The sequence below is a fragment of the Syngnathoides biaculeatus genome, chromosome 17, assembly GCF_019802595.1.
Source record: "Syngnathoides biaculeatus isolate LvHL_M chromosome 17, ASM1980259v1, whole genome shotgun sequence".
Lineage (NCBI taxonomy): Eukaryota > Metazoa > Chordata > Actinopteri > Syngnathiformes > Syngnathidae > Syngnathoides > Syngnathoides biaculeatus.
The window spans coordinates 17,986,817-18,014,708 of NC_084656.1; the positions used below are offsets into that span (position 1 = coordinate 17,986,817).

At 48.2% G+C, this 27,892-nt stretch overlaps 1 protein-coding gene across 1 annotated transcript; it reads left to right on the top strand.

Annotated features, from left to right (window-relative positions):
* The first annotated feature begins 1,875 nt into the window (after positions 1 to 1,875).
* LOC133491149 (lipoxygenase homology domain-containing protein 1-like) lies at positions 1,876 to 27,750 on the top strand. The gene is made up of 41 exons (XM_061802052.1): positions 1,876 to 2,485; positions 3,372 to 3,486; positions 5,979 to 6,059; positions 8,110 to 8,294; positions 10,138 to 10,236; positions 10,318 to 10,466; positions 11,244 to 11,367; positions 11,491 to 11,741; positions 13,391 to 13,526; positions 13,600 to 13,760; positions 13,854 to 13,940; positions 14,049 to 14,166; positions 15,326 to 15,507; positions 15,587 to 15,747; positions 16,971 to 17,047; positions 17,179 to 17,375; positions 17,523 to 17,715; positions 18,068 to 18,228; positions 18,429 to 18,747; positions 18,820 to 18,971; positions 19,390 to 19,520; positions 20,382 to 20,539; positions 20,607 to 20,711; positions 21,055 to 21,180; positions 21,317 to 21,484; positions 21,573 to 21,754; positions 22,675 to 22,791; positions 22,878 to 23,040; positions 23,131 to 23,285; positions 23,359 to 23,568; positions 23,736 to 23,847; positions 23,913 to 24,121; positions 24,207 to 24,392; positions 24,491 to 24,618; positions 24,870 to 24,987; positions 25,092 to 25,269; positions 26,155 to 26,340; positions 26,416 to 26,586; positions 26,656 to 26,794; positions 27,027 to 27,182; positions 27,270 to 27,750. Exons 1-41 carry the CDS (start codon positions 1,876 to 1,878, stop codon positions 27,748 to 27,750), a joined length of 7,137 nt encoding a protein of 2,378 aa, XP_061658036.1.
* The last annotated feature ends 142 nt before the right edge of the window (positions 27,751 to 27,892 follow it).

Here is a 27,892-nt window from a genome sequence, read left to right on the forward strand (position 1 = left end):
AGTTCACTTTAAATAAGTAAACAATACATTAATTAGTCAAAATAAATATCAGTTGATAGACTTTGTGATGGGTGAAAAGATGGTAGTTACATACAGCTTATTAAACTATCCATTTTCTTTGCCGCTTATCCTCACGAGGGTCGCGGGGGGAGTGCCGGAGCCTACCCCAGCTGTCAACGGGCAGGAGGCGGGGTACACCCTTGAACTGGTCGCCAGCCAATCGGAGGGCACATGGAGACAAACAGCCGCACGAACAATCACACCTTGGGGCAATTTAGAGTGTCCAATAAATGTTGCATGTTTTTGGAATGTGGGAGGAAAACCGGAGTGCCCGGAGAAAACCCACGCAGGCACGGGGGAGAACATGCAAACTAAACACAGGCGGGCCCGGGATCGAACCCTGGACCTTAGAACTGTGAGGCCAATGTTTCCGGCTAACTTACTTACATAATATTTTTATTTACAGTACATTTTAGACATTTTGACATCCAAATCAAATAATAAACTAAGAATTTCCAACACACCCATATTAAAACCTTGCCATCATCATGCACAGTAAATGTGTGAGGGCAGAGCCAAAAACTGGACTGGACGTTCTTTGAGCGCTGCCAATATATTGAAATTCCTTGGCAACGTGTTTGACGGCAACAATAAAGTATCTACGAGTACTACTACGAGTAAACGCTGCCCAAGAAGATCGACTTGAGGTGTCGGGTGGCAGCAATCAGCCTAATGGGGGCATTTGGCTGCCATTGGAGTTCATACAAATGCAACACACCTAATCAGTGTCATTTTTCTCAGTTTTTCCTGTACCTAATCATTTCAACTTACACTCTAATCATGAGCAGTGTAAAACAAACCAGGCTGGGACAAAAGTCTCAAAAGTAGAGGATTTGGAAACTGTGGATCAGGACTCAGCTACCTTTTCGTGGCTGAGGGTTACTTCGTGAGCACCGATCGTTTGAAGGGCTACATGACCCGTTTGCGGCAAATTTCAGACTCAGTTCATTACACGTACATAACATATTTTTGTTTTAATTTACTGTAGTAAATGACATTACAGGTATTTTAAAATTTTAATTCGCGTAAGCAAGTCATATTCAGAATTTCAAGCAGAAATAATAGTAACAATTTGTGGCCTGTTGTATTTTTAGAACATACCTCACGGGGGTCTTATATGGTCCTCGCGGGCTACCATTCGCCCGCGGGCACCACGTTGGTGACCCCGGCTGTGGATGTTTCCCATTTGACGATACAGTACTTTGACTTTTTTCATTTTTAAGAAGCGACGTTCAGCAACTGGTTTAAATTAAGGGAGTACGGTCTCCACGTCTGTGGTTCTGGGTTCGAATGTCACCTCAAGTGATTCTGTTTGGAGTTTGTATGTTTGCTAACCCTACCGCTAACCTTTCCAAAGTTCATGGTGTCACCCGCGTTTTGTCCAAAGTCAGGTGGGATAAGTAGGACGGAGGTTCTTATGTTCCGTCCCGAAAATCACTTCCTCGGCCGGGCCCCCGATAATGGGAAAGTCGATTTATGACAATTTCGCTAGCTCACCGACGTTAAAGCAGGTTTACGTTTGGCGTTAATGCGCGGTGGGTGCGTAAGGGCAGGTCAAAGCCAAACGGCCCGGTCCTGTAAAGCGATCCTGACGCCATGAATAATGGACAGCGAGGATAAGTTCTCAGTGCAAGGCTCCTTTTTCACGCGACTTTCTCCCGTCACTCACACGCCAAGGAGAATCATTTTTCATGAATGCTGTGCGAGGTTTACTCCGACGGCCACGGAACGGGAACCTCCCTGCAGTCCGGGGTTCAAATGAAGTGCCCCGGTTTTCCGGAAACCTCGGTTAGCTCTTAGGAGCGTGTGGCAAAGATGCCGTCCAAACATAAACATTCGAGATTATTAGAGGAAACCGAGGAGGTGGACGAGGAAGTGGAGGAAACTGAAGAGCCAGAGTTGAAAAAGAGGAGCAGTAAAGAACCAGATAGAGGCGAGAAGACTCGGAAGAAGGACAAATGTTCAGAGCGCTCCGACAACAGGGGATCTGAGAAAGACGAGAAGGGTGAAAAACACAAGAAGAAGAAAAAGGTCGAGATTGAGGAGGAAGACGGTGAGCAGAACAACAACACGAACGCCAAAGAGGATCTCAGTGAGGGGACCAAGGAGGACAAGAAGAAGAAGAAGAAGAAAAAACCCTCCACGGAGAATCCGGACGATGGTGGCCACGAGAAGAAGACCAAAGATGGCAAGAAGACGAAGCGATCCCACAAGCAGCGAGAGCAACCCGTGGCGGAGGACGACTCCAAGAAGAAGAAGAAGAAGCCGAAGAAGGGATCTGGTGAAAGTGATGAGGAGAAAAAGAAAAAGGGGAAGAAGTCCAAGAACAAGCACATGGACTATGCGGCAATTTATCAGAGCGAGCTGTTGAACTACCACACGGACTCTTCGGACGGCTACGAGGATGTCTACTACAAGAAGAAAGGTGAGAGTATCACTTTGTCCAATTTGCCAGTGGTGAAGTACTTTTCGACTCAAGTGAGGTAAAGGCGATTATGTGCCATAAAAGGCCAATATTTGACCCCGCTTTACCCTCACAACGGTCGCGGGAGTGTTGGAGACTACGCCAAGCAATCTTTGAGCACCCTGATCTGGTTGTAGTCACCTCAAATCGGATCGGATTAACTGTAGCAATCCCGGAACTCTGAACCGAAGGACAGTTCAAGAAATGGATGAATTGTTCTCATTCGCCTCACAGTCTAGAGGTCTTGGATTTGAATAGGAAATGACGACCTCCAGGGTAGAATTTGCAGATTCTCTCTGTGCTTGCGCCGGTTTCCTCGGGGGTATTCATCCGACACGACCAAAAGACATAAATGCTGGGTTCACCGAAGACTAAATAGTCCCTTAGGTGCCAATACAAAAGTGAACAGTTGTTTGCCGACCGGGAACTGAAGCAACCGAGCCGGGGTATACCCCAACCAAAACCGGGATCAGCTCCACCTTTTGGAAAATGAATGGCTGGGCGTAACTGATTTCTGACTTTACGCAAAACAAGTTCTGATCCGAGCGGAGTAACAAAGCGGCAGTTATTGAATTTGAACCGTTGACCACCTTGAATCTCCTGAACTTTTAATGTTGTTGCTGCAATCAAAGGTCAGAGTTTTCTCGAAAGCCCAATCACACCTTCTCTCTGCGTATTTCTCGCGTAACTCAAAACCAAACGAGCAGATGGTTCTCGCGTCTTTTCTTTGGGTTCCTCTGGTCACTAATCAAGGAAGGAATCACCAATTCGAACCCCTTATCTGGTTTGAGAAGACTTCCTGTCTTGTAAGAGTTTCCCTAATGAAATGTTCTTCGTCCGGTTCCAGTCTACGAGGTGGTCACGATCACCGGTGACGTGAAGGGAGCCGGGACCGACGCCAACGTGTTCGTTACCCTTTTCGGAGAGTTTGGAGTCACCCCCAAGGTTCACCTGGCCAGCAAGTGAGCAGCAATGCTTCCATCAGTTTTATTATTTGCACAAATAAATTCTGGACTTTGTGTGGACCCTCGGAAGTCAAACTACGGTTGGGGGTTTAGGGTTAGGGTCGAGATTTCTTGGGTTAGTTTATAGTTAGCTTTTTTTTTAGGGGAAGGGTTAAAGTAAGGTTTTTAGGTTTAGCCAAACTGTTTGAGTTCCCAGGGTCTTCCTTGCAGTCCTTTTCAAAAGGGGAACTTTTTTTGTATTGATTCATGCAAAACAAATAATGAATATTTCTATTCCCCTCGTCTTTTCAGCACAGAAAAGAGGTACTACGGATTGTTTATGACGATGTTCCTGGTGTTGGTTTGTATTGTGCAGTACTGTATGACGGAGCACTCCTTTTATCCGTTTTTAATCGAACGCCATTTCCGCGCACTTCAACCCTTTATCGAGCATTCAGTTAAATACTGAATAGTTCAAACATAGACAATGAAAAAAATTCATATTGGCCTTTCATCTGGTGAAAATATACCTTTCAAATTTTGGGAATATTGCTGCAGGATTAGAGCTACATATACTGTAGGACACATGTTAATTTGTTAAGAATTTTAAGTTTTTGGTCACTAAGTATGGGCAATGGATGACGGCAAATTTGAGGACGCATTTTAAAACTCTACTTGTGAATTTTTCTAATCAGCCCCAGAAGGCAATTTCATTTAGCAACATGAATTTCGGCAGAAATATCAAGTCGGAGTACCGTATACCCCCAAAAACAGCTAAACAGACTTTGCAAGTCATGTGTCATTATCCAAGCCGCTTATACTCACATGGGTTACGGGTATGCTGGAGCCTACCCCAGCTAGCTTCGGGCAAAAGGTGGACTACACCCTGAACTGGTCGCGAGGGCAGATATCGACACCATCAGTGAGCGGGAATCGATCCCACGTTGCCCGAACCAAAGGCAGTCACTTAGCAAGTCTTCCAGTTTAATTTGAAGCAGCCATAATTTTTTTTTTTTTTGGGGGGGGGGGGGGGTCCACTGGCTATTCAAAGACATCCAAGACTTGCCCTCAAGACTACCAAATTTGATCCATGTCTACGACACAAAGTGGCACGAAATTGTTAAGCGTTTTCAAGAGTTCGGAAGGGGGCACGTTTGGAGAAATGCCATAAAATGTGAATATTTTTAGCTAATTTCACCCTAGATTAATTGAGCTAGTGACATCTTTCAGGAATAGTTCACAATTTTTTCTCAATTACCTTTGGCATGAAATGAACATTTAGCTTTGAACCCTGCAAGTTTGGGGTCACTTTGGTAATTTCCCGTATTATCGCTACCAAATTAATTAACCAATAAGTAATCAAGCAATATCAAGTAATAATTTGTGTACTCCAAAACCGGCTTAAGCTACCATATTTTTTATTTTCCCCTCGCCTCGATAAAGGGTTGAATTGCCGCCCAAGTCAAGCCGTTTGACGGCCAAAGTTTGGTTGCCGTAGCAACGGGACGCTCCCGTCGATACAGTCTTCGGAGTAAGGCGGAACCACGTGACATGGCCGGTCTTCTTCCCCATTCGGAGGCGAATGGAAGAAGACCACGATGTCATCCCCCCCCAATCCATCAAATGACCACCAGGCAGTCGCACATTGATTGACCGATCGTGTCACCGGGGCCTCGCAACAGGACATCCTGAATTTAATCTCACCCACACCTTGAGCCCGCGTACGCCGCCCCCCTCCTCTCCCCCCTCCCCCGTGTATTCAGTGTATCCATGCTGTGTGACCGCAGCTGATGAAATTGCATACACGGCGAGCGCGTCCAAGGAGTTTCACCTTACTCCCGGCACATGCCTCGTACTATATCTCGGGTCGCGCCCGTATCGCGTGGCTAAAAACGCGATACGGCCGAGGCCAGAATTCTCTGGAACTCGGCAGTCGCTGCATGAATTCCAAAGTCTGCGCTGGGTTTGCTTTCCTCTCCGTAATCACTGCGATGCCTCCCCCACCCCTCACCCTCCCCACAACAGGTGGCAGATAGGGCAGCCGTCCATGCGTGTTGGACAGACTTTTGTCCTTTCGTACACGACACCGTGCGCTTTAATTATACGGCGCGGCGTGCTGGAGATGTGGGCCCGGGACAAAAAGAGGAATTTGATCGGATCATTTCAGCTTTTCACTAAATACTAAAGTGGAAAAGTCGCAAGCGCCAGACATAAGGCAATTTCGTAATGAGCGTCAAACGATCGACGTGCTTTTGCTTGCTATTCGGCCCGTGTTCGGGTGACACGTTATTCGACAAGAGCGTGAGAAAAGTTAGAAAACTTCAGTTCAGTGAGCATCAAACGATTACTTCTACACATTCTTCTTTACCAGCGACACGTTTTCCAATACAGATTGGCGCTTCTTTGGGGTGCAGCCTTAAAAACGTCCCAATTCCAAGATCGAATTTCTCGTCGAACCGATCACCTCTCTCTATTTTGCTTTCCCGCCACGCTAACTCGTCTCTCCGCAGAAGCCGGACCGCCTTCGAAAAGAACAAGACGGACGTGTTCCGCGTCAAAACGCACAATGTGGGGGCGCTCAAGAAGTTAAGGTAAGGTACGAGTTAGGGATGCACGAGATTGGGGAAAATAAAGACATCTCTGCAACGTATAAATAAATTAGTACTCAGCGTGATCTTGAATTGCCTTCCAAACATGCGCCGTTCTCGTCACACGCAAAACAACACGGAAAAATATTTCAACGACATCGTTGAAGCGGTCGGAATGAGAATCACCACCTCCAAATCCGAGGCTACGGTCCTCAGTCAGATAAGGGTGGCGTGCCGTCTCCGGGTCGGGGATGAGATCCTTTCCCAAGTGGAGGAGTTCAAGTATCTTTGGGGTCTTGTTCACGAGCGAGGGAAGAACAGAGCAGGAGATCGACAGGCGGATCGGTGCGGCGTCCGCAGTGATGCGGACTTTGTATCGGTCCCTTGTGGTTAAGAGGGAGCTAAGTCGATCTACGTTCCTACCCTCAGCGGTGGGTCGTGACCGAAAGAACAAGATACCGGATACAAGCGGTCGAAATGAGTTTCCTGCGGGTGTCCGGGGCTCTCCCTTAGAGAACGGGTGAGAAGCTTGGTCATCCAGGATGGGCTCAGTGGCGAGCCGCTATTTCTCCGCATTGAGATGAGCCAGATGAGGTGGGTAGGGGATCTGATCCGGACGCCTCCCTGGTGAGGTGTTCCGCGCATGTCCCACTGGAATGAGACCCCAAGGACGATTCAGGACATGCCGGAGAGACTATGTCTCTCGGTTGGCCTGGGAACGCCTCGGGATCCCTCCGGAAGAGCTGGAAGAAGCGGCTGGGGAAAGGGAAGTCTGGGTATCCCTGCTGAAGCTACTTCCCCCGTGACCCAACCAGGAAAAGCGGTAGATAATGGATGGACGACATTGTTTTTGTTTTTTTTGCCAGAATTAAGGTTGCTAGTCCTTAAAAAAAAAAGGCGCACAGACGCAGGATGAGAGCGGCTTTAAAACGGATGAGGGTGCACTTATTTTCCAGATGGGCAAAACTTGGCTGGCTTTGATCCCGCAGTGGGAAGGCTAAGCCCCATCTGCTTTCGCGTGTTAGCGTCGTTTAGCGTAGCCGGTCGTCCGTCACATGAAGCGCTTTGAAAAATAATAAATTAATCGTGTGTAGGTTTATATAGTGTTGCTGATACATTGTCAAATATGAACTAAAATATGGTTCAAGGTTGTGGAAGATGTGAACTTACACGTAAACGAGTCTATGCTAGCTTCTAGCTAACTCTTAAGATAACACATCACAAGTTAGATTCTGAAATGTTCAAATGTGATAATTTGACACATTTAGAATTAAAAATGAGTTTGGCAATACTTATACAGTAAAAAAAAAAGACACGTAAACTAGTCTATTCTAGCTTCTAGCTAACACTTAAGCTAACACATTACTAGTTAGATTCTGAAATCTTCAAATATGATTATTCGAGAACAGATTTAGATTTAAAAATGAGTTTGACACACTTATACAGTAAAAAAAAAAAGACACGTAAATTGGTCTATTCTAGCTTCTAGCTAACACTTAAGCTAACACATCACAAGTAAGATTCTGAAATCTTCAAATACGATAATTCGACAACAGATTTAGATTTGAAAACGAGTTTGACAATACTTATATAGTAAAAAAAAAAAAAAAAGATCAGCTTTACGATGTACTTTTGTCAGATGTGTCAGTCTTGAATGCTATTTTTGTGGTATGATATTTAAGTAGGTCCAACATTGCGTTCATTTTAGGGTTCTTTTTGTTTTAAAGAAGTTCTGTGACACTTTCCTCCATTATTCTTTTTAAATTAATTGTTCTTAATAGATCGCATTAGCGGCATAAGTACTGTAAAAAAAAAAAAAAAATCTCTTTTTGAGGTAATTTTCTCGCTTGTACTGCTTTGCTTTGGAGGCTAAAGGAACAAAAATGATACAGAGTCAATTAATAAAAATGAAAATGTGATATCCTAATTCTACAAAATGATTTACAAATACTCTTTTCATGCGCAACAATGTTCTATTGGCTTCATCGAATTTCTTCGGCGAATGCGACAAGGTGAAAGGTCACGACGCTGTGCCTTCGGCTTCGTCACGCAGGATCGAGCACGACAACACGGGCATGAACGCCAGCTGGTTTCTGGACAGGGTGGTGGTGACCGACATGAGCCGGCCTCACCTGCGCTTCTACTTCGCCTGCAGCAACTGGCTGAGCCGCGAGGAAGGCGACAACTTGTTCGTCAGGGACCTGCTGGGCAGCCTCAACCAGATGGACGTGCCCAAATGTGAGCCAAATACATACGTGCATACATAAATACATAAATTGGAGCGAATAAAAACAACAACATAGTCTTTTTGGGAAAAATTTGTGTGCTTTTGTACAAATAATTGTCATTCCGGACATTCCACCCCCTGCGCCGCGTTGGCTTGTTATTGAATTCCGTCGGCATCCTCTGTCGCTATGGTGATCTGACGCCTGAGCCCCCCCCCCCCCCCCCGGGGTTAATCAGGCGACGCGCTGTGAATGCGACACTTGCACAAAGACGCAGCGATTGGTCTTCACGCGGCGGCCCCTTCTAAATTTTTAACTTGGAAAGCTGCTCGCCGTGTTGATCGGCCGAGAAAAGCGCAAACGCGGGCAGTAATTAAGATCGGGCCAAGTAAGGTAATGGACGCCGCGTTGTGTAACGTCGAGCCATTGCGTCACGGGATAAATAAGTACCGTCATTTCCGGCCTACAAGCCGCAACCCCCCCCCCACCCCCCACACGCTTTCAACCCTGCGGTTCATGCGGTGATGCGGCGCTAGCGTTAGCGTGGTGCTCGCATTAGCGCGGCGCTAGCGTTAGCACGGCGCTAGCATTGGCACGGCGCTAGCGTTAGCGCTCATGGTTATGAGCTGGCGCCGCTCTAGCGATAAACTCTGTGTACTGAAGTATGTCTGATGCCCATATTTAGTTATGATTCCATAATTTCCTCATGTCCTCAGTGGGGCTCTGCTCTGTAGCCAGTTGCGTCCTTGAGCACATCTCTGCACGTAGGCTAACGTTGATGGACCACATACTGGACACTTTGTAATAATCCATTGCCAGCTCGAACCGGTTGAGACAGAAACCCTTTGTCTAAGTGGAAAGCCCCGATATCCTGCCACAGGTTTGATACCGCTCATGGTCCGCCCTTCTGACAAGATAAAGGATGTGTGCTTTCTCTGTACCTTCGCACTTGTGAGCTGCTCTCGACGGCCATTGTCTGTAGCTCATAAGCGCCCGGAAAATTCTGTCAGTAAATTCTTCGAAGAAACTGTTCATCGTTTCCAGCCTCTAGTTGGATAAACGACATTCTCACTACCCGAAATTAAACGAACACACGGAGGAAAAAAGCGTCCTCCAACAGGACTGAGGCTTATAACCAGGTACCGCACTAGCGTTAAACTATTTCTGTGTACCGAGGTTTATAACCAGGAGCGCTCTGTAGGCCGGGCATTACGGTACTGTTTGAAAATTCAACCCCGTCCCCTGAATTCAGGGTCAGTTGGCTACGTGAAATTGGGTAGGCATGTCTAGCATGAAAATACCCACACAAAAAAAAAATTAATAAAAGTCTCGAGAAGCCGTGTCTGAAAATCCACAGGAAGTTTGAAGCTAGCATTTTGGGGTCATTTGTTTTATCCGCCGGGGTCATTCAAAGACTGACTCTTCCGAGACATTTTTCCCCGATTGTTGTCAAAGTATAAGCGATTTGAGTGATTGCTAACTTGTGAGGATTTTTATTTTTCAACATTGCGCCGGGGTAGAGCATGGTCTCAAAATGATTAGACTCTCCCTAAAAACCAAACTCAAACAACTCCACTAAAAAACTGTCACTTAGCAACATGACGCTTGGTGGAAATGTCAGTCATGACTAGAGCTACTAAGTCATTTCGGTTTTAAGTGGGCATTTTTGGGTCCTTTTGGGTCAGATCCATCGGTCCTTGAAAATCAAATCCCAGAGATCTTGTCTGAATGATACCAAATTGGACCAAATTTGAGGGGGGGGAAGCAAAATTTGATGTCTCGCCATCAAACAAAACTTACACACCCCTCGTATCGAATCTCATTAAATGTTGTTTACTTCACGGTCCGCATTGCAGTGAATAAATACACGGTGAGCGTGTTCACCGCCGACATGAAGGGAAGCGGAACCGACGCCGACGTCTTCCTCAACATCTTCGGCGAGCACGGCGACACAGGTGGCCGACGCGTTTTGCCGGACTCTCTCGCGTTCCGTGTTGGTTCTCCCAAACGGGTTTTTTTAACGATTGGTTTTTCAGGGGAGCGGCGGCTGGACAGCGACAAGAACAACTTTGAGCGCGGCTCCGAGGACAAGTTCACCATCGAAGCGCCCAACCTGGGAAGGCTCCGGAAGATCACCATCGGCCACAACAACAGAGGCTCATCTGCTGGATGGTTCCTGGATAAGGCACGTTGCCAGTGGTCTTCGGTTCTAGTCTCTGCTATTCAGATCTATAATAATTCTTTAAACCGTACCGGTACTGCAAATAGATCATTCACTTTTAACTCCGAAAAAATGTAATCTTTCAAACTCATCTTTAGAAGAATACAAAAAAAAAAAAAAAAATGCACGTGTAAGTCCACATCCGGAAAAGACTTTCCTCAGCGACCCAGGCCAAACTTACAAATGTTGTTTCTCGGTCACAATGAAGCAAAATGTACCACCGACTTTGTAGTAGTAAAGTAAAAGTAAAGTAACGCTGCTCCATTGTCAGGAAACTCCGGTACGGGGGCGGACCCAAATGCAGGACTTCGAGGCAGAGGCATAATGTTCAATGGGGTTTTTGTTCCAGAAACCGGGTCATACACGGTGTAGTAGTCCGACGAGGCAGAGGTACAGAGACGCTAGGCTAGGCCGGATCCAAAAGACATACGGCAAGGGTTCGAAGACTCTGAAGTGAAGTACACTAACTAAGTCAAGAGGACAGGATCAAACAAAAGGGCACAGAATCGGAGAGTCCCACAGGCAGTGAATGCAACTCACTAACGCAAGGCAATGAACTGGCAAATGCCAGTGACAAAAACTCCAACTGAAATGCCCGTCTAATTCCCGAATGTTAAACAGCTGTGACCAGAGCAGTGGCGTGGCCACGCCCATCTTGCTCATGACATCCAACCAATACCCGCAACTCTGATCATCGGAGCTGAAATTCATGTTGCAAGTTCGTTCCGTCTGCCTGTTCAGGTCGCCATTGATGACATCGGGAACAAGGAAGTGTACGAGTTCCCGGTCAACCGCTGGTTCGCGATGGACGAAGACGACGGCAAAATCCAGAGAGACGTGCTGGTCGGCTCACTGCGACCGATGGGTGAGCGGACCGAAAAGCTATTTTACATTTTTATTGCCTGACCGATGATTCCATAGATATTTAACATTCAAATAAAATTGTACTCACGTATTTTTAAATGATTGCCATATTTTTTTCTGTCAGGAATCGTGTACAACGTTCAAGTGATGACCGGGGACGTGCGGGGCGCGGGGACCAACTCCAAAATCCACATGGTCCTGCACGGCTCCAAGGGCTTCAAGAACAGCGGCAAAATCTTCCTGGAGGGCGGTGCCTTCGAGCGCGGCCTCATCGACATCTTCAACGTGGAGATCTGCGAGCTGATCAGCCCGCTCGGCAGGGTCACCGTCGGCCACGACAACGCGGCCGTGGGCGCCGGCTGGTACTGCGAGAAGGTACGGCGTTGCCGCTCACACGCTCGACTGAAACGCTCTCACACATAGTTCCGATTTGATTGTGAACTGAAACACACGTGAAATACTGATGATATACACTGAACACTTTTTTTTAAATTTATATTTTTTTTGCTCCTCACCCGAACTACAGAAACACTCTCATGCACTACTAAAACACTCTCACACACAGGTCAAAAGTGCTTTTGACCACACACGAATCATTCTCATGCTACGACTAGTAAAATGCTATCAAATTCACGACTAAAACGCTCTCACAGTCTCTACGGAAACACTCTAACATACAGGTGAAATCAACACATGAATCACACAGCCACAAGTGCAATCCTCTTACACACTACCGAAACACTCTCACACATGAGTGAAACACTCACAACCACAAGGGAATGCCTCTCACACACCCACACACACACACACATATATATGAAATGCTCTCTCACTCACACACGCACACACAAATGAAACACTCTCACAGAAATTATTGAAATATTCACACACACTACTGAAATGCTCTCACACAAAGATGTTATGTTCTCACACATTACTGATTGCTTTTCCCTTTACATACGCGACAAAAATGTCGCCATGCACACTACTGATTTTTTTTCCCACTCACATAAACTACTAAAACAATCTCACATTCAAGTGAAATTTACACGTCACTGGTCACGATTAAAATGCTATCAAACTCAAGAGTAAAACGCTCTCACAGCCTCTACAGAAACAGTCTCTCACACAGAAAACGAAAATTCTCTCTTACAGGTACAAGTGCAATCCTATCACACACTACTGAAATGCTCTCATGCGCGAGTGAAACACCCACAACCACAAATGAATGCCTCTGTCACACACGCGAAATGCTCTCTCACCACTGAACACTTTTTGTTTACCCGAACTACTGACACACTCTCATTCACTACTACAACACTCTCATGTAGAGGTGAAATACGCTCTTCACCACAAATGAACAACTCTCACACTCACAAAAGTGAAACACTCTTAGTCACTAATGAAATGTTCACACATACTACTGAAACGCTCTCACACAAAGATGCTAAGTTCTCACAAATTACTGATTGCTTTTCCGGTCACATGCGCTACTGAAATGTCATGCACACTGCTGATCTTGTTTTTCTCTCACACACAACTGAATGCTCTCATGCAAGAGTGAAACACAACCAGAAATGAATGCCTCTCTCACACACACACTCACGAAATGCTCTCTCACAACTGCACATTTGCTCACACGAACTACTGACACACTCTCATACACTATAACAACACTCTCACATTCAGGTGAAATGCGCTCTTGACCACAACTGAACCACTCTCAAACTCACAAAAGTGAAACTCTCTCACAGTCACTCCCGAAATATTGACACATATTACTAGAATGCTCTCACACAAACATTGTCACACGTCACTGATTACTTTTCCGCTCACACATGCTACTAAAATGTCGCCATGCACACGAGTGATCTCACATGATACTGAAGTACTCTCATACATTAAATGTACTCTGTAAGTAAACTTTATTTGTGTGTACTCAAAGCAGTTTCCCGCCTGTAAGGCACGCATTTCTTTGGTGTTGAGGTGACAATGACTCACCAGAGCTCTGTTTTTCCCTCTAGGTGGTCATCTACTGCCCGTTCACAGGGGTGGAGCAAACTTTTCCGTGCGGGATGTGGCTGGACGAGGACGAGGGCGACGGACTCATCGAGAGGGAACTCTACGAGATGGTTTCTCTCCGGCAGAGGAAACAGAAGAGTGAGGGCCTTCAGGTCTTAGACAAGGTCAAGTCCGTTTGAAAAGTTCATTTACTCACTGGGTTGCACTCCAGAGTACCCGTGGTCCTTGTGGATCTGGACCTCGGACGTGAAGGGCGCGGGGACCGACGCCCAGGTTTTCCTGCAGATCTACGGCGAGAAGGGCAAATCGGATGAGATTAAGCTGGAAAACAACTCGGACAGTTTTGAACAGGGCCGCCTCGACAAATTCATGGTAATCCCCGGATTATCCGGCCCACTAAAGCATCGAGTGCTGAAAAATTACTTTTATAGGAATAACTTTTGTGTGTGTATGGAATCCTTCTAGATTGAAATGCCGGACATCGGGCGACTCCTGAAACTGCGCATCTGGCACGAGAAGCGGCATCCGTTTGCCGGCTGGCACTTGGGCAGGGTGAGGCCTTTTCGCTGTTTGGTCTGATACACACGCGACAAACCGAAGGCGCAAGTGCCAGTTTTGGCCTGCCCGTATCAGTTTTTGTCGGCCTGTGACTCTCTGCAGATCAGTTTACTGAAGACTCTGACAATGGAGAAATACGCCTTCGAATGCGGCCGCTGGCTGGACGTCAACGAGGACGACAACGAGATTGTGAGAGAGCTTCCCGCAACCGGAGACCTCTGCGGGGATCCGCTACCCTGTATGAAACCTGTTGATACTACGATGTGAACTGGCAGGTTTCAAGTTAGCATTTCGTCCAAGATGGGTTTTGTACAGCGCCACGATTCCACCAATTGGTCCGATTAGAGGATGACAGCATATATGTCTCGCAGTTCTGAGGTTCGGGGTTAGAATCTTATCCATAGCGATCTGGGAAACGCTTCGGCTAAGCGCGTTATAAAACGGATGGAGGGTTTTGTTGGGGTTAGGGCGGTGCGGATTGGAATGCAAGACCTTCATTTCCGCCCTGGCTTGGCATGACCGGCACGTAACCCGCCAATGAATTCCACATAGACAAATGCCGGATTTGGCGTAAATCTGTAAAACTGATCCAATCAATCCATCCCATAAACAAGCAACACAAACAGCTTGGAATGGTTATTTTTCCCACTGTAATCCTCTTTGTGATCTTGTCCCTTCCTTTTCTGACGGTTTTACGTACTGTAGATGATAAATCTCCACAAACCAATCACCAGACTGCATCTTACCTTGTCAATAAAAACATTTAAATGTGTTTAATATCCCATATTTTGGTTATTTAGATCTCCAAAGAGTAATCCCTAACTTGATTTTAGTATAAAAGTGTCCATTTCATAAAAAAAAAAAAAAAAGAATTTGGTTTTGTTGTATGAATGTCCAGAGAAAGACATTCCTCCAACAGGTACTTCTGTTTGACCCAGTTTTGTACCCACTTTGTCCGTATTTGACTAAGACCGCCCCCTCTCCTTCTGATTCGTTCCTTCTGTGCGGAAGACCCAATGATGAGAGAGGGAGAGCGCAGATCTGCGCTAGTGATGTAGAAAAGCTTGAGAAAACCAAATGACCTGATTTTGAGACCTCTTGGGAGAAAAACATCTGGACTGCAGGAATCATGGATGATTTAAATTCATAATTCACCAATTTATGAAGGCATCATAGGGCCAATATAACATCACCAATACCAGAAAAAGTTCTTTTGGTCAACTATGGGACCCAGTGAGTCCAGTTCAGTAAGACTGTTAGAGATGGGTGTACAAAATCGGTACAGTTGTTGGTTGGTACTACTTCTCACCGAACGGACCTGATCGGTGGAAATAAAAGCACGAGTCGACAAATGAGGTTTTTTTTTTTCCACTCATCAGGCTCTCGGTTTTTGTTTTCTGGCTTAGCCAGGAAGTATCGGATCACCATCTGCACGGGCAACGTCAGCGGCGGCGGCACCGACGCCAGCGTCTTCCTCAACGTCATCGGCGACCTGGGCGACACCGGGGAGAGACTCATGATCACGAGTAAAAACAACGTCAACAAATTCGAAAAGGGAAACGTGAGTAGCGGGTACGGAAAAACTGAAATGTCGTTTGGGTCGGAACAGTGGTATTGTTTTCTTCTCCGTTTTCCTTCAGCACGACGAGTTTCTCATTGAAGCCGTGTCTTTGGGCCGCGTCCACCGGGTGCGAGTCGGGCACGACGGCCGCGGCGGAGGCTGCGGTTGGTTCCTCGATAAGGTCATGGTGAGGGAGGATGGCCAGCCGGAGTCCTTAGCCGTCGAGTTTCCTTGTTACAGGCAAGGCGGCTAATCTTGGTGGTACCCTGACTTGCCACAGCATGTCATCTTTTTCCATCTAAGCCTATCTCGTGCATCCTCCTCTCCAACACCCAACCGTCCTCATGTCCTCCCTCACAACGTTCATCAACCTTTTCTTTCTTTCTTCTCTTTTGCCTGGCAGCTCTATCCTCAGCACCCTTCTACCAATATACCTACTCTCTCGCCTCTGGACTTGTCCAAACCATCGAAGTCTGCTCTCTGTAACCTTGTCTCCAAAACATCCAACTTTGGCTGTCCGTCTAAGGAGCTCATTTCTAACCCTATCCAACCTGCTCACTCCGAGCAAGTACCTCAAGATCTTCATTAGTGCCACCTCCAGTTCTGCTTCCTGTTGTTTCTTCTTCAGCCTCACCACTGTTTTATAAACTTTGCCCTTCATCCAAGCGGAGACTCTTCAGTCACATAAAACACCAGACACCTTCCGCCAACTGTTTCACCCCACTTGGACCCGTTTCTTCACTTCCTGACCACACTCTCCATTGCTCTGTATTGTTGACCCCAAGTTTTTGAAGTCGTCCACCCTCGCTATCTCTTCTCCTTGGAGCTTCACTCTTCTCCATCCATCCTCAGCACCCTTCGACCAATATACTCCCCCTCTCGCGTCTGGATATGTCCAAACCATCGAAGTCTGCTCTCTCGAACCTTGTCTCCAAAACATCCAACTTTGGCTGTCCCTCTTATGAGCTCATTTCTAATCCTATCCAACCTGCTCACTACGAGCGAGAACCTCCACATCTTCATTTCTGCCACCTCCAGTTCCGCTTCCTGTTGTTTCTTCAGTGCCACCGTCTCTAATCCGTACATCATGGCCGGCCTCACCACTGTTTAATCCAAACTCTGTCCTGCCGTGTTTCCAAACAAAAGATCCTAAAGGATCGATAAGTGCAGTAAATTGGGCCTGCACAGGTTTGACAGCTCTCCAGTTGCACGCCATTAAGTTGTTAGGCGGTTGATGGATGAGTTCCGCCTCACAAATAGGGAGTAAATGCGAGTGTGCCAGTCATCGCGGGGGTGGGGGTTGCCCAAGCTGCAAATGTTGTGTAGCATCTGGAAAGTGTCCTGTCTGGTTTCTGTTAACTCAGATTGATCACGTTCTCATTCAATTGATGAATTTCTTGATTCCACAGCCTCCCTCCGGCCCCTCAGGCCCAGCAGGGTTCAATGAATGTGTCTCCAAACAGGTGGTTGGACCGCAACGAAGATGACGGGCAGATCGTCCGAGAGTTGGTGCCAGCCGGAGAAGGCCTGCGTCTCTTCAGTGAGTGCAGACCACTTGTGTATTAAATTATAACTATTTTTAGAGGTAACAATTACTCAATGTGGTCACAGTTCACAGGATTGTCGTTAAAGCGCCTGTCAATAACGCCCCCCCTCCCTACCCCCCGGCAGACGTCAGCTACCACATCGCGATCAAGACGGGCAGCGTAAACGGCGCCAGCTCCGATTCTCGGGTGTTCGTCAAGCTGTACGGCGAGACGGGCGACACCAGCAAGATAACTCTGGCGGTGTCCGACAACGACCTGAGGAACTACTTCGAGGCCGGTCGCACAGATGTCTTCACCGTAGAAACCTTCGATATCGGAAAGGTTCGCTCACGCGAGAGAATAATCGCAGAATCATTTTAGCCCGAATGAGGTGAAGGGTTAGCGTAGGATTACATCACAACAAAAACTCATGACAAAAATCCCAAACGATTGTGACCTGGTCACCGACCTTCGGCGCAATCTCGGCAGATCAACCGACTCCTCATCGGCCACACCAACGAGGGGCTGAGAGCCGGCTGGTTCCTGGACAGCGTTCAGATCTCGGTGCCGGTCCGGGGAAAGCGCTACATGTTCCCCTGCCACCGCTGGCTCTGCAAGGACGAGGCGGACGGCAAAGTGGAGGTGGAGATCTATCCCAGCGAGATCCTGGACATGGAAAAACGTAAATAAGCAAACATTTACTATTGATGCAGAGCTGCCCTGATTTATGACTTTAATTCTTTGCTCAATTTGCTCATATGTTGAATCAAAATTCTGATTTTGCCAAAGCTTTGGCCACGCTTACATTGTCTGTGTGTTGCTTCACTGTTTATTTTCAAATATCTGTTGCGGAAAGGTTTATAGCTTCCGCAACATTGATGCTAGCTTTGATAGCCCGTCTGTGGCACTCTGCATTGTGCATTAACATTAAGACAACAGACTTTCATAAATTGCATGTTTTGATTTAATACAATGCATTTTGTTTATTTGTATGCCTCGGCCTCACGACCTTTTACCTTCACGTTCGGCGACAGTGATCAACTACGAGGTCAGCGTTGTGACCGGAGATGTGCGCACGGGCGGCACCAACGCCAACGTCTTCTGTCAGATTTACGGTCAGGGCGGCAAGACGGAAGTTCTGCCCCTGAAGAGCCGCTCCAACAATTTCGAACGCGGTACCACCGAGATCTTCAAGGTGGGTCCTGCTGAGGTCTTCTTCTGTTCAGCGGCGGGAAGTAGCTAGTAGCATTGAATAAAATGTTTGGGGATTTTCCATGCATCTATTTTCTCATTTCGCTGAAATGTTAAGGACAGATCGCGAGTAATTTTGCGGCCTGTGCTTGCGTTTGGAGAGCCGGTTTTCATCCTCGGACCGCTCGCCTCCCACTTTGCCAGATAGAAGCTCAAGACGTGGGCAAAATCTACAAGCTGCGGATCGCCCACGACGGCAAGGGCTTCGGCGACGGCTGGTTCCTGGAGTCGGTGGACATCAAGCGGCTGACCGCGGCCGCCGTGCGGGTGGCGGTGAAGCGGGAGGACGTCAAGAAGAAGAAGAGGAAGAAGAAAGACGAAGAGGAGGAGGTGGAGACGGCGGAGGAGCTGCGGGAGGTGGTGGAGACGTTCAGCTTCCCTTGCAGCCGCTGGCTGGCCAGGGACGAAGAGGACGGCGAGCTCGTGGTTGAGCTCCTGACCGACGACGACGAAGACCTGGAGGGTAAACGTGCCGCCGTGTAATCCTGAGGACTGGAAAATGTCACACCATTCATGCCTTTGTCAACCCCGGCAGTGAACTCTTACGAGGTGCACGTGTTCACCGGGCGTATGTGGGGGGCCGGGACCGACGCCAACGTTTACATCAACGTCTACGGCCAAAATGGCGACACGGGCGAGCGGCGCTTCAGGAAGTCCAACAACCTCAATAAATTTGAGAGAGGCCAGGTAAGCATCACCTCTGCCACTGACTCGCTATATATTACTATTTTTTTTATTATTATTATGATTATGTCAGGGCCACAGAAGCAGGAAACATGGAATTATGAGTCGAAATCGGATTTTTCTCAACAACTACAACAACAAAAACCGTTAAGACTAAAAAAGTAGGGCTATGTTGGGGGAAAAAAAAAATTAAAAATGAGGAAAAAAAAAATTGGCACCTTTCAGGGGGAAAAAAAAAATTCTCATTGAGTTCCAGTAGTTATTTCGTTGTTGTTATTGTTTTTTTCCCTTCAACGAGCTTCATACTAAGTCGCTAAATTTGCGACGAGCCTTCTGCGGTTAAGACTGGACCCCTGACCCTTGACCCCTGACGTAAGCCATTGACATCTGCTCCGCTCTTGGCCGGCACGCGCGACGATAGGAGGACGTGTTTAGCATCGCGGCCGCGGACCTGGGGCCGCTGAGCAAGCTGAGGATCCGACACGACAACGGCCGGCCCGGGGCGGGCTGGTTCCTGGACCGGGTGGAGATCGTGGACAAGGACGACACAACGTAAGGCGCCGATAAAATTTGAGAGGAGAGGAGAAGTTTCTTGGTCTGATGAGTGAGTCTGCATGTCCATCTGTCCGTTTTCTTAGCCGCTTATCCTCACGAGGGTTGCAGGGAGTGTTGGAGCCTATCCCAGCTGTCAACACCTAGGGGGAAATTTAGAGTGTCCAATTAATGTTGCATGTTTTTAGGATGTGGGAGGAAACCGGGGAAAACATGCCAACTCCACGCAGGCGGTGCCGGGATCGAACCCGTGTTCTCAGAACTGTGAGGCCAACACTTTTCCAGCTGATCCACCGTTGCCGCCTCGAGTCTGCATGTCTGTATGATAATAATTATAAGATGATATAAGGATAATAATTATAAGATGCGCTCTGATAAACATCAGACCAAAAAAACTTGAAATTATTGAATAAAAAACACTATATACAGTAAGAAAACTTTTTTGTTTAAGTTTTGTAATTCCTTTCTTGAAAAAAAAAAACGTTTTGTTTCCCAAATTAAAAGAAAAAAAACCTCACATGCCCGTTTTTACACTGGAGTGTAAAAATGAATCTTTGCATAGCGTGCACCACCACCATGTGGCAAGAAGAGGGATTTACCCCTTAAAGCGGATCTCGGGAAACTTTTGTCGTTCAGAGGCCACTATCAAGTCTTCCGAAGGAGATACTAAATTCATGAAGAGATGAGTTTAATATTGAACATTATGAGTATTTGTAGCCTTTCTATAACTCTCATTTTAAGATCTTTGAGTACCTTGAGGAACAAAAACCGCCGAAGAAGCGGAAGCCCGTCGACATCAGCCATAAATAACCGTTCTCGTGCGTTAAAAGCATAAATATTTCAAAAGAACCTGTGCCCCAGGTACTTCTTCCCGTGCAAGCGATGGCTGGCGGTGGACGAAGACGACGGGCAGCTGGCCCGGGAGCTGGTGCCCGTGGACGAGGCCTTCATGAAGAGGGGCGACGACGAGGACGGCGACGGCGACGAGGACGAGGCCACGCTGGGCCTGGAGCAGAAAGGTGACGGCAGCGTGAGAAGAAATCCCTTAAATCAATTCAGTCGACTAAAACCCGCTTGTCGCTGCAGCCATGTCTACCACGTACGCGGTGAGGATAAAAACCGGCGAAAAGAAGTACGCTGGGACGGACGCCAATGTCTTTATGATCCTGTACGGCACCAAGGACGACACAGGTGGGACGCTTCATTAGGTACACTTTCCCGACCTTTTTTAAGGCGCAGCTCATGTTTTACATAGTACTACACGTTTATCTACAACAAACAACTGCCTAAAGTATGGCCCTGCTATCGTAATGCTAACATTCAACAGAAAGTAGTATCAGTGAAATGCTAACCATTGGCATCAACAGATATTTGAACACAAACACACCAATGGTGGAGCAACACATGTATACAGTTAACAAAGCAACACGCAAGAGATATATAGTCTTTATCTTCTATGAAAAATGACTGACATTACAGAATATTACAGAGTTATGAAACTATTCATCATTTGTGTCTGCATCTTCTCGACCAGGGATCATTAACCTGAAGGCCTCCAAGACGCACAAGAACAAGTTTGAGCGGGGCATGACCGACGAGTTCACCGTGGAGGCGGTTGACATCGGGCCGTTGAAGAAGTTACGCATCGGACACGACAATCGCGGTATTGACAGATCAGTGAAAAATGCGTTGATACTCACCACGTAGTTGGAAACCAGTCCAGGGGATTCCGGACCGGTTCTACGGCACGCATTTTCAGCTCCTGACCCTCGGTTTTGGTTGCCGTGGTTCTCCAGGGGGCGGCTCGGCGGGCTGGTTCCTGGACTGGGTGGAGATCGACGCTCCTTCGCTGGGGCAGAAACTCCGCTTCCCGTGCGGCCGCTGGCTGGACAAAGGCGAGGACGACGGCGCCATCTCCAGGGATCTTTTTCCCAACCCTCTCCAAACCGAATTTTACACGCCATGTAAAACTACGGCTGCTAAACATCTTCAACTTGACAGAGAAAACACATTTGATCCCCCCCGCCCCTTTTTTTCTCGTGTTCTCTCTAGTTGTCCCTTACGAGATCAAAATCTTCACCAGCGACGTTTTCGGAGCGGGCACCGACGCGGACGTCTTTGTGGTCCTGTACGGGAGAGACGGCGTGTGCACGCAACAGAAGCGACTGTGCGTCAACAAGAGGGAGAGGATGATGTACTTCGAGAGGGGAGCCGAGGACATGTTCATTGTCGAGGTACAGAAATCCCCGCTCGACCGCGGAAATCTTAAGGCAAAAGTCATTTGAACACAAGCAGTGGAGCAACACAGGTAGACATACAATACAACTATACTCAAACGCATGTTTTTTTTTTTTTTTAATTCTCCGGTCAGACCGACGAATATTTCGGCAGGTTAGGGAGTAATTCAAGTATATTTCGTCTTCAAGTATATTTGTATCTTGTATTTTATCGCCCTTACTTGGGCAAGGCGTGCAAACCAACGGGAGCTGCATGGTGTCCACGTAATGAGTGGCATCAAATGTTTAATTCTTTACTTTCAGATTAATTATGTCATTACTGTATGCTTTATAAAATAAATTATTTTAAGTGCTATTTTGTTTGTTCAAAAAAGAAGTTTTGTTGGGTATTTTTTGGGGGAGGGGTGTGGGGGGGGGACTGCAATGAATATTACTGCCGTGGTCAGAGAAGGAATCAAACTGGTTTCTCAAGGCACCGCTCGGCTTGTCAAAGTGTCATTTGAAAAATTTGGGAGGAGAATATCCATTCATTTTCTTCGCCGCTTATCCTCACGAGGGTCGCGGGGAGCGCTGGAGCCTATCCCAGCTGTCGACGGGCAGGAGGCGGGCTCCACCCTGAACTGGTTGCCAGCCAATCGCAGGGCACATCGAGACAAACAGCCGGACTCACAATCACACCTAGGGGCAATTTTAGAGTGTCTAATTAATGTTGGATGTTTTTGGAATCTGGGAGGAAACCCACGTAGGCACGAGGAGAACATGCAAACTCCACACAGGCAGATCCGGGATTGAACCCGGGACCTCAGAACTGTGAGGCCAACAGGAGAACAGCTATTTAAAAATAGATTAGATATGGTCGTGGTATAACGCAGAATTTTATTTATATTTATTTTATTTCTCTCACCCACTCGCTGAAGCTGGAGGACGTCGGCGAGGTCATCGAGAAGATCCGCATCGGACACGACAATCGCGGCGTCAACCCGGGCTGGCACCTGGACCGGGTCGAGATCCGACGTCTGCTGAAGAAGGGAAAGGTGCAGCCCCGAATTACTGCTTCATAGTACAAAGATCTTGAAATTGTGGTTCAGTCCAACAACGAAGGTTCCCACCTGGTTCGCAGGGCTCGGAGACGGCCATCTTCCCGTGCGAACGCTGGCTCGCCAAGTCGGAGGACGACGGCGAGACGGTGAGGGAGCTGGTGCCCTCCGACATCATCACCGAAAAGCTGCTGCGGGACGGCAGCCTGAAGATCACCGAGGTGGAGGTGGAGGACGCTCTGGAGAGTACGTCGAACGCGCTACCACAAAGACGTTGGATACTGACAACCGCCCTCCCCTCGTGATCAAAGTTTGTTATCCGTCATTCGACCGCAGCGCACACTTACAAGGTGTCGGTGGTGACCGGCGACGTGTACGGGGCGGGCACGGACGCCAATGTGTTCCTCACCATCTACGGCGACTTGGGAGACACCGGCGAGAGGAAGCTCAGGAAGTCGGAGAACAACAGCAACAAATTCGAGCGAGGATCCGTAAGAAAACCTCGACAATAATCGCCACACAGTTCGACATCTTTCGTGGCAAAAAGAATTCTTATCCCCGCAGGTGGACAAGTTTACCATAGAGGCCGTGGACCTGGGGGAGGTGTTCAAGATCAAGATACGCCACGATAACACCATGATGAGCGCCGACTGGTACCTCGACCAGGTGGAGGTTCTCGACGTGGACACCGAGGAGGTCTTCCTTTTCTTGTGCGAACGATGGCTGTCGAGGAAGAGAGAAGACCGCCGGATCCAGAGAGTTTTCTACGTCAAGGTAACACCAAATATCTCCAACATCCGGCCGCACATCCAGTTTCTGTAGAACCTGTCCTCATCGGGATCAGGGGTTAGCTACTATTCATCTGGTCCGATCTTTTTACACGGTATGGTTGCACCGCCATTGGGGTTCGTCACATTATGTCAATTGCGGATTTCTTTCAGGGCTACGAGGGCACCCGAGAGAGTCTGAATATCAAAAAGAAGTCGAACCCAAAGACCGTAGACAACAACATGAACAAAAAGAGCAAAAATAAGGATGAAGAGGAACTCCCAGGTAAGGAAGGTCTGTAGAATTGCGCAAGGACTCCAACTGATTTTAAGCGGAACTTTCCCGGGCAGAGATCCCATATCACGTCACGCTGTGCACCGGGCTGGAGCGGGACGCCGGCACCGCCAGCAGGGCCTACGTGATCATCATCGGCGCCGATCACACCCGCACCGACAGACTGTGGCTGGATCTGTCGGACGGGAGAACGGGCTTCCGGGCCGGATCTCTGGAGAGCTTCGAGTGCCGCGGCTCCGACGTGTGGGAGATCAAAAAGGTTGAGGTGAGCAACCACCAAGGAACTAAACCTAATCTCAAACCCAAAAACCTGGAACACAAACCCTAAGCGCTTACCCACCTTCCTCCAGCTCGGCCATGATGGTGCCACTCCTGAGAGCTGCTGGCTAGTAGATGAGCTCTCTGTTGCCGTGCCAACAAAAGGGGTCAAATATATTTTTGCTTGCAAGTGCTGGCTGGCCAAAGATCGCGGCGACGGGCTGACCTCAAGAGTTTTCAACGTGCTGGATGCAGATGCCATTTCTATCTCCCAGAAGGTGCGAGACGATTGCCGACCTCCACGAAGGGTTCTGTTCTACACAAATCCGCCCAAACATTGGCCTTAAACCTGATAACAGTCGAGGTCCACTTCCAGGTCATTTATGAGGTGACTGTGGTCACGGGCGACGTACAGAACGCGGGAACAGACACCGAGATCTTCATGACGGTGTTCGGCGCCAACGGCAGCACCGAAGAAATGTTGCTGCAGAAGAACGAGGATAGGTGAGAACCCCAAACAACGCCAAAATCCTTAAATAAAACGGACTATCGAGGATTGTGGACCAGGGAGCGTTCCTGGCGACGGCAACATTCAAAAAGCAAAATACTTCCAACATCCGTGACGTGGTTGTGAGAGGTAGTCTCATTTTGCCAGATACAAGAATGATTTTGTGGTGTAGGTCCAGCCTAAAACCCGCGATTGTTTGGAGTGTATATTTAGCACCTCCGAAGTGAGTTTGTAAACTGATTTTCAGGTTTGAGCGCGGTCAGGAGGACACCTTCAGCATGGAGATCGACGACATTGCCCCACTCCGGAAGATGAGGCTCCGCATCGACGGCTCAGGCAGCAGACCTGATTGGTTCCTTGATTCGGTTAGTCCATCTTAGCTAACATTAGTTAGTTAGCCAAGGGAAAAATTCCTCTTAATTGATAGTCTGAGTTTCTTACTCTGATTGGACTCTGATGACTTCTCCAGGTGATCATGCGCAACCTGACCACGGAGGAGGTGTCCACGTTCACCTATGAGGAGTGGCTGTCCAGGACACGTGGACCCCAAAGGACCACGATTTGCGAGATGGCTGCAGTGGTGGATGAGGAACCGATGGTGGAGCTCACCACCTACGTGATCCACGTCAAGACTGGAGACGTCGCAGGTGCGTCTTCATTAGTTGAGGTCGGTGGCGAGTGCTGGTCTCACGGAGGTGACGGTCGACTGGCAACCAAGTACTTGACCCCCGCTAATGATTGAAACAGCACCGTGAGAAGTCAAACTTCCAAACGCGCGCTTGCGACCTCGGGCAGCCGCTGCGAGCAGAGACGTTGTTCTGCCTCGGTAACGAGCGAGGCTGGTGAAGCATCGCAGAGACTGTGCGCGGCGTCGGATAAAAAGTCTCGCTTAATACGCGCGTGGCTCTTGTTCCCCCTGCCATTGCCAAAGCAGTAAATAATACGTGATGAAAGTTTCGAGGCCGTGAGGGAGACTCGTGCTCTCGACCTCCCCTTTTCTCGCTCTAGCTACCGGCTCATAAGAGTCAATCAACGTGAGCTCGAGAAAATTTACCCGCTAACGATACAAAATCTTCTGTCTTTGTATTAATTCGGGGATTTTATATTGAAATTCCACAGTAGCGGCACACATGACTCGCAGATCTAAGGTTTGGGGTTGGAATCTCACCTCAGGGCTTCCTGTGTGGAATTTGAATAAACCTTGCCACGTTTTCTCCAGGCGCTCCTTTCCTCCCCCGTTCCAAAAGAAAGTACGTTACCTACGCTGAAGACGAGTGTCCGTGGCTGTGACACGGTTTCTCTCGCCCAAAAACAGACTTACTAATTGTCCGTATGTGTGAATGTCAGCGTGAGTGGTCGCTTGCCTTTACGAGCCTCGCCATTGGCTGGCAGCCAGTCCAGGGTATACCTTGCCTCTCTGTCCACTGTCAGCCAGGATGGGTGCCAGGTCACCCACAAACCTAATGAGGACCATCGCCATAGAAAATGGACGACAGCGTCAACACAACTGAGAAGTGTCTCGTTCCCTTCAGGGGCCGGTACCGACGCCAATGTTTGGGTCATCATTTTCGGTGAGAACGGCGACACGGGCACCCTGGCACTGAAAGAGTGCAACAGGTCCAACAAGTTTGAGCGCAAGCAGGTAGACACCTTCCGATTCACGGACATCCTGAGCCTGGGCGACCTCTCCAAAGTCCGAGTGTGGCACGACAACACAGGTCAAATTCATTGAGTAAAAGACCCTCTGATGCGGACTCATTTACATCTGGGCTTCCAAATCCCGTCGCGTGCAGGTCTCGCTCCAGGGTGGCACCTGGACTACATTGATGTGAAGGATGAGCTCATTGACAAGACTTTCCGCTTCCCCTGCGACCGCTGGCTCGCCAAAAATGACGGCGACGGACAGATCATGAGAGAGCTGGCCTGCGCCAATAACGAAGACCTGGATTTGGACGAGAAAACCAGTACGCTAAAAACTTAACTTTATTTCCAAACTTAGCCGATGATACTTGCCTTGCATCTGTTCTCTTAAGAGTACGAAATTTGCGTCACCACTGGAGACACGGCGGAGGCTGAAACCAAAGACAACGCTTGGATCGTGTTGGAAGGGAGGAAAGGTCGATCAAAGGAGTTCTTAATGGAGAACTCTTCGAAGAAGAGGAGGTTTTTGCGGTAGGTGCTTCTATGAGACTCAGATAATCTGCCAGGCACCATATATGGCGAGACACATACTTAAAAACCACATACTGTACATTTGGTTCATTGAAGACTATCAACAGTCCACGGTGTGCTCGCCTCTTGCCCCAAAGTGAACTAAGATTGACTGAATCCAGCTTTCTTGAGACCCTGAATAGGGGAAATCTCCACGGAACACTAACCTAATCAGTGTTCCTCTCCCTTTTAGAGGAAACGTTGACAGGTTCGAGTTTTCATCCAAGAACCTGGGCGACATCGTCAGCATCTGCGTGGGCCACACGTCCAGGGATGGAAAGAAAGTCAAGACCGAGCTTCACTGGCACGTGGAGGAGGTGGTGGTCACTGAAAGAGAACTGGGCAACAAGTAAGGTCCATGTTTGAAAAACCATCTGGCGGGCCTTGTGAGGCGATTTATCATTTATCTGATCTAGATCCTCCTCGTCACCCTCAGGTACATGTTCCACTGCGACGCTCTGGTCCCGCTATCGGCAAAGAGGGACGAATTCCTGACCTTTGAATGTTCCAAGGCCATTGAGAGCTTCGCCAGCAAAGCTCGCAGCCTGGTGCCAGTCAAGTACGAAGTCATCGTCATCACGGGCGACGAGAAAGGAGCGGGCACGGACGCCAACGTCTCCATCACGGTCTTCGGTTCCAACGGCGACTCGGGTCGCCGGCGGCTGCGGCAGAAGTTCCGCAACCTGTTTGAGCGCGGGCAGACGGACCGCTTCGTGCTGGAGATGCTGGACATGGGCGAGTTGCAGAAGGTGCGGGTGGAGCACGACAACGCGGGCCTGCATCCCGGCTGGCTGCTGGACCGCGTGGAGGTCACCAACACGGCCAACGGCGTCACCACCGTTTTCACCTGCGGCAAGTGGCTGGACACCAAGAGGGCTGACGCGCAGATCGCCAGAGTCCTCTACCCCAAGTACTGAACGGTGACGCTGACTAGATAAAACGGGGGGACTCAAATCGATTCATGGCATTAACAGTGAAGAAAATAAGTATTTGAACACCCTGCTATATTGCAAGTTCTCCCCGTGGAAATCATGGAGGGTTCTGAAATTTTCCTCGTAG

Coding starts and splice junctions, on each gene's coding strand:
- LOC133491149 (XM_061802052.1), top strand. CDS start 1,876: ATGCCGTCCAAACATAAACATTCGAGATTATTAGAGGAAACCGAGGAG. Junction 10,237..10,317: donor CGGCGAGCACGGCGACACAG/GTGGCCGACGCG, acceptor TTGGTTTTTCAG/GGGAGCGGCGGCTGGACAGC. Junction 15,748..16,970: donor GTCGAGTTTCCTTGTTACAG/GCAAGGCGGCTA, acceptor GTCTCCAAACAG/GTGGTTGGACCGCAACGAAG.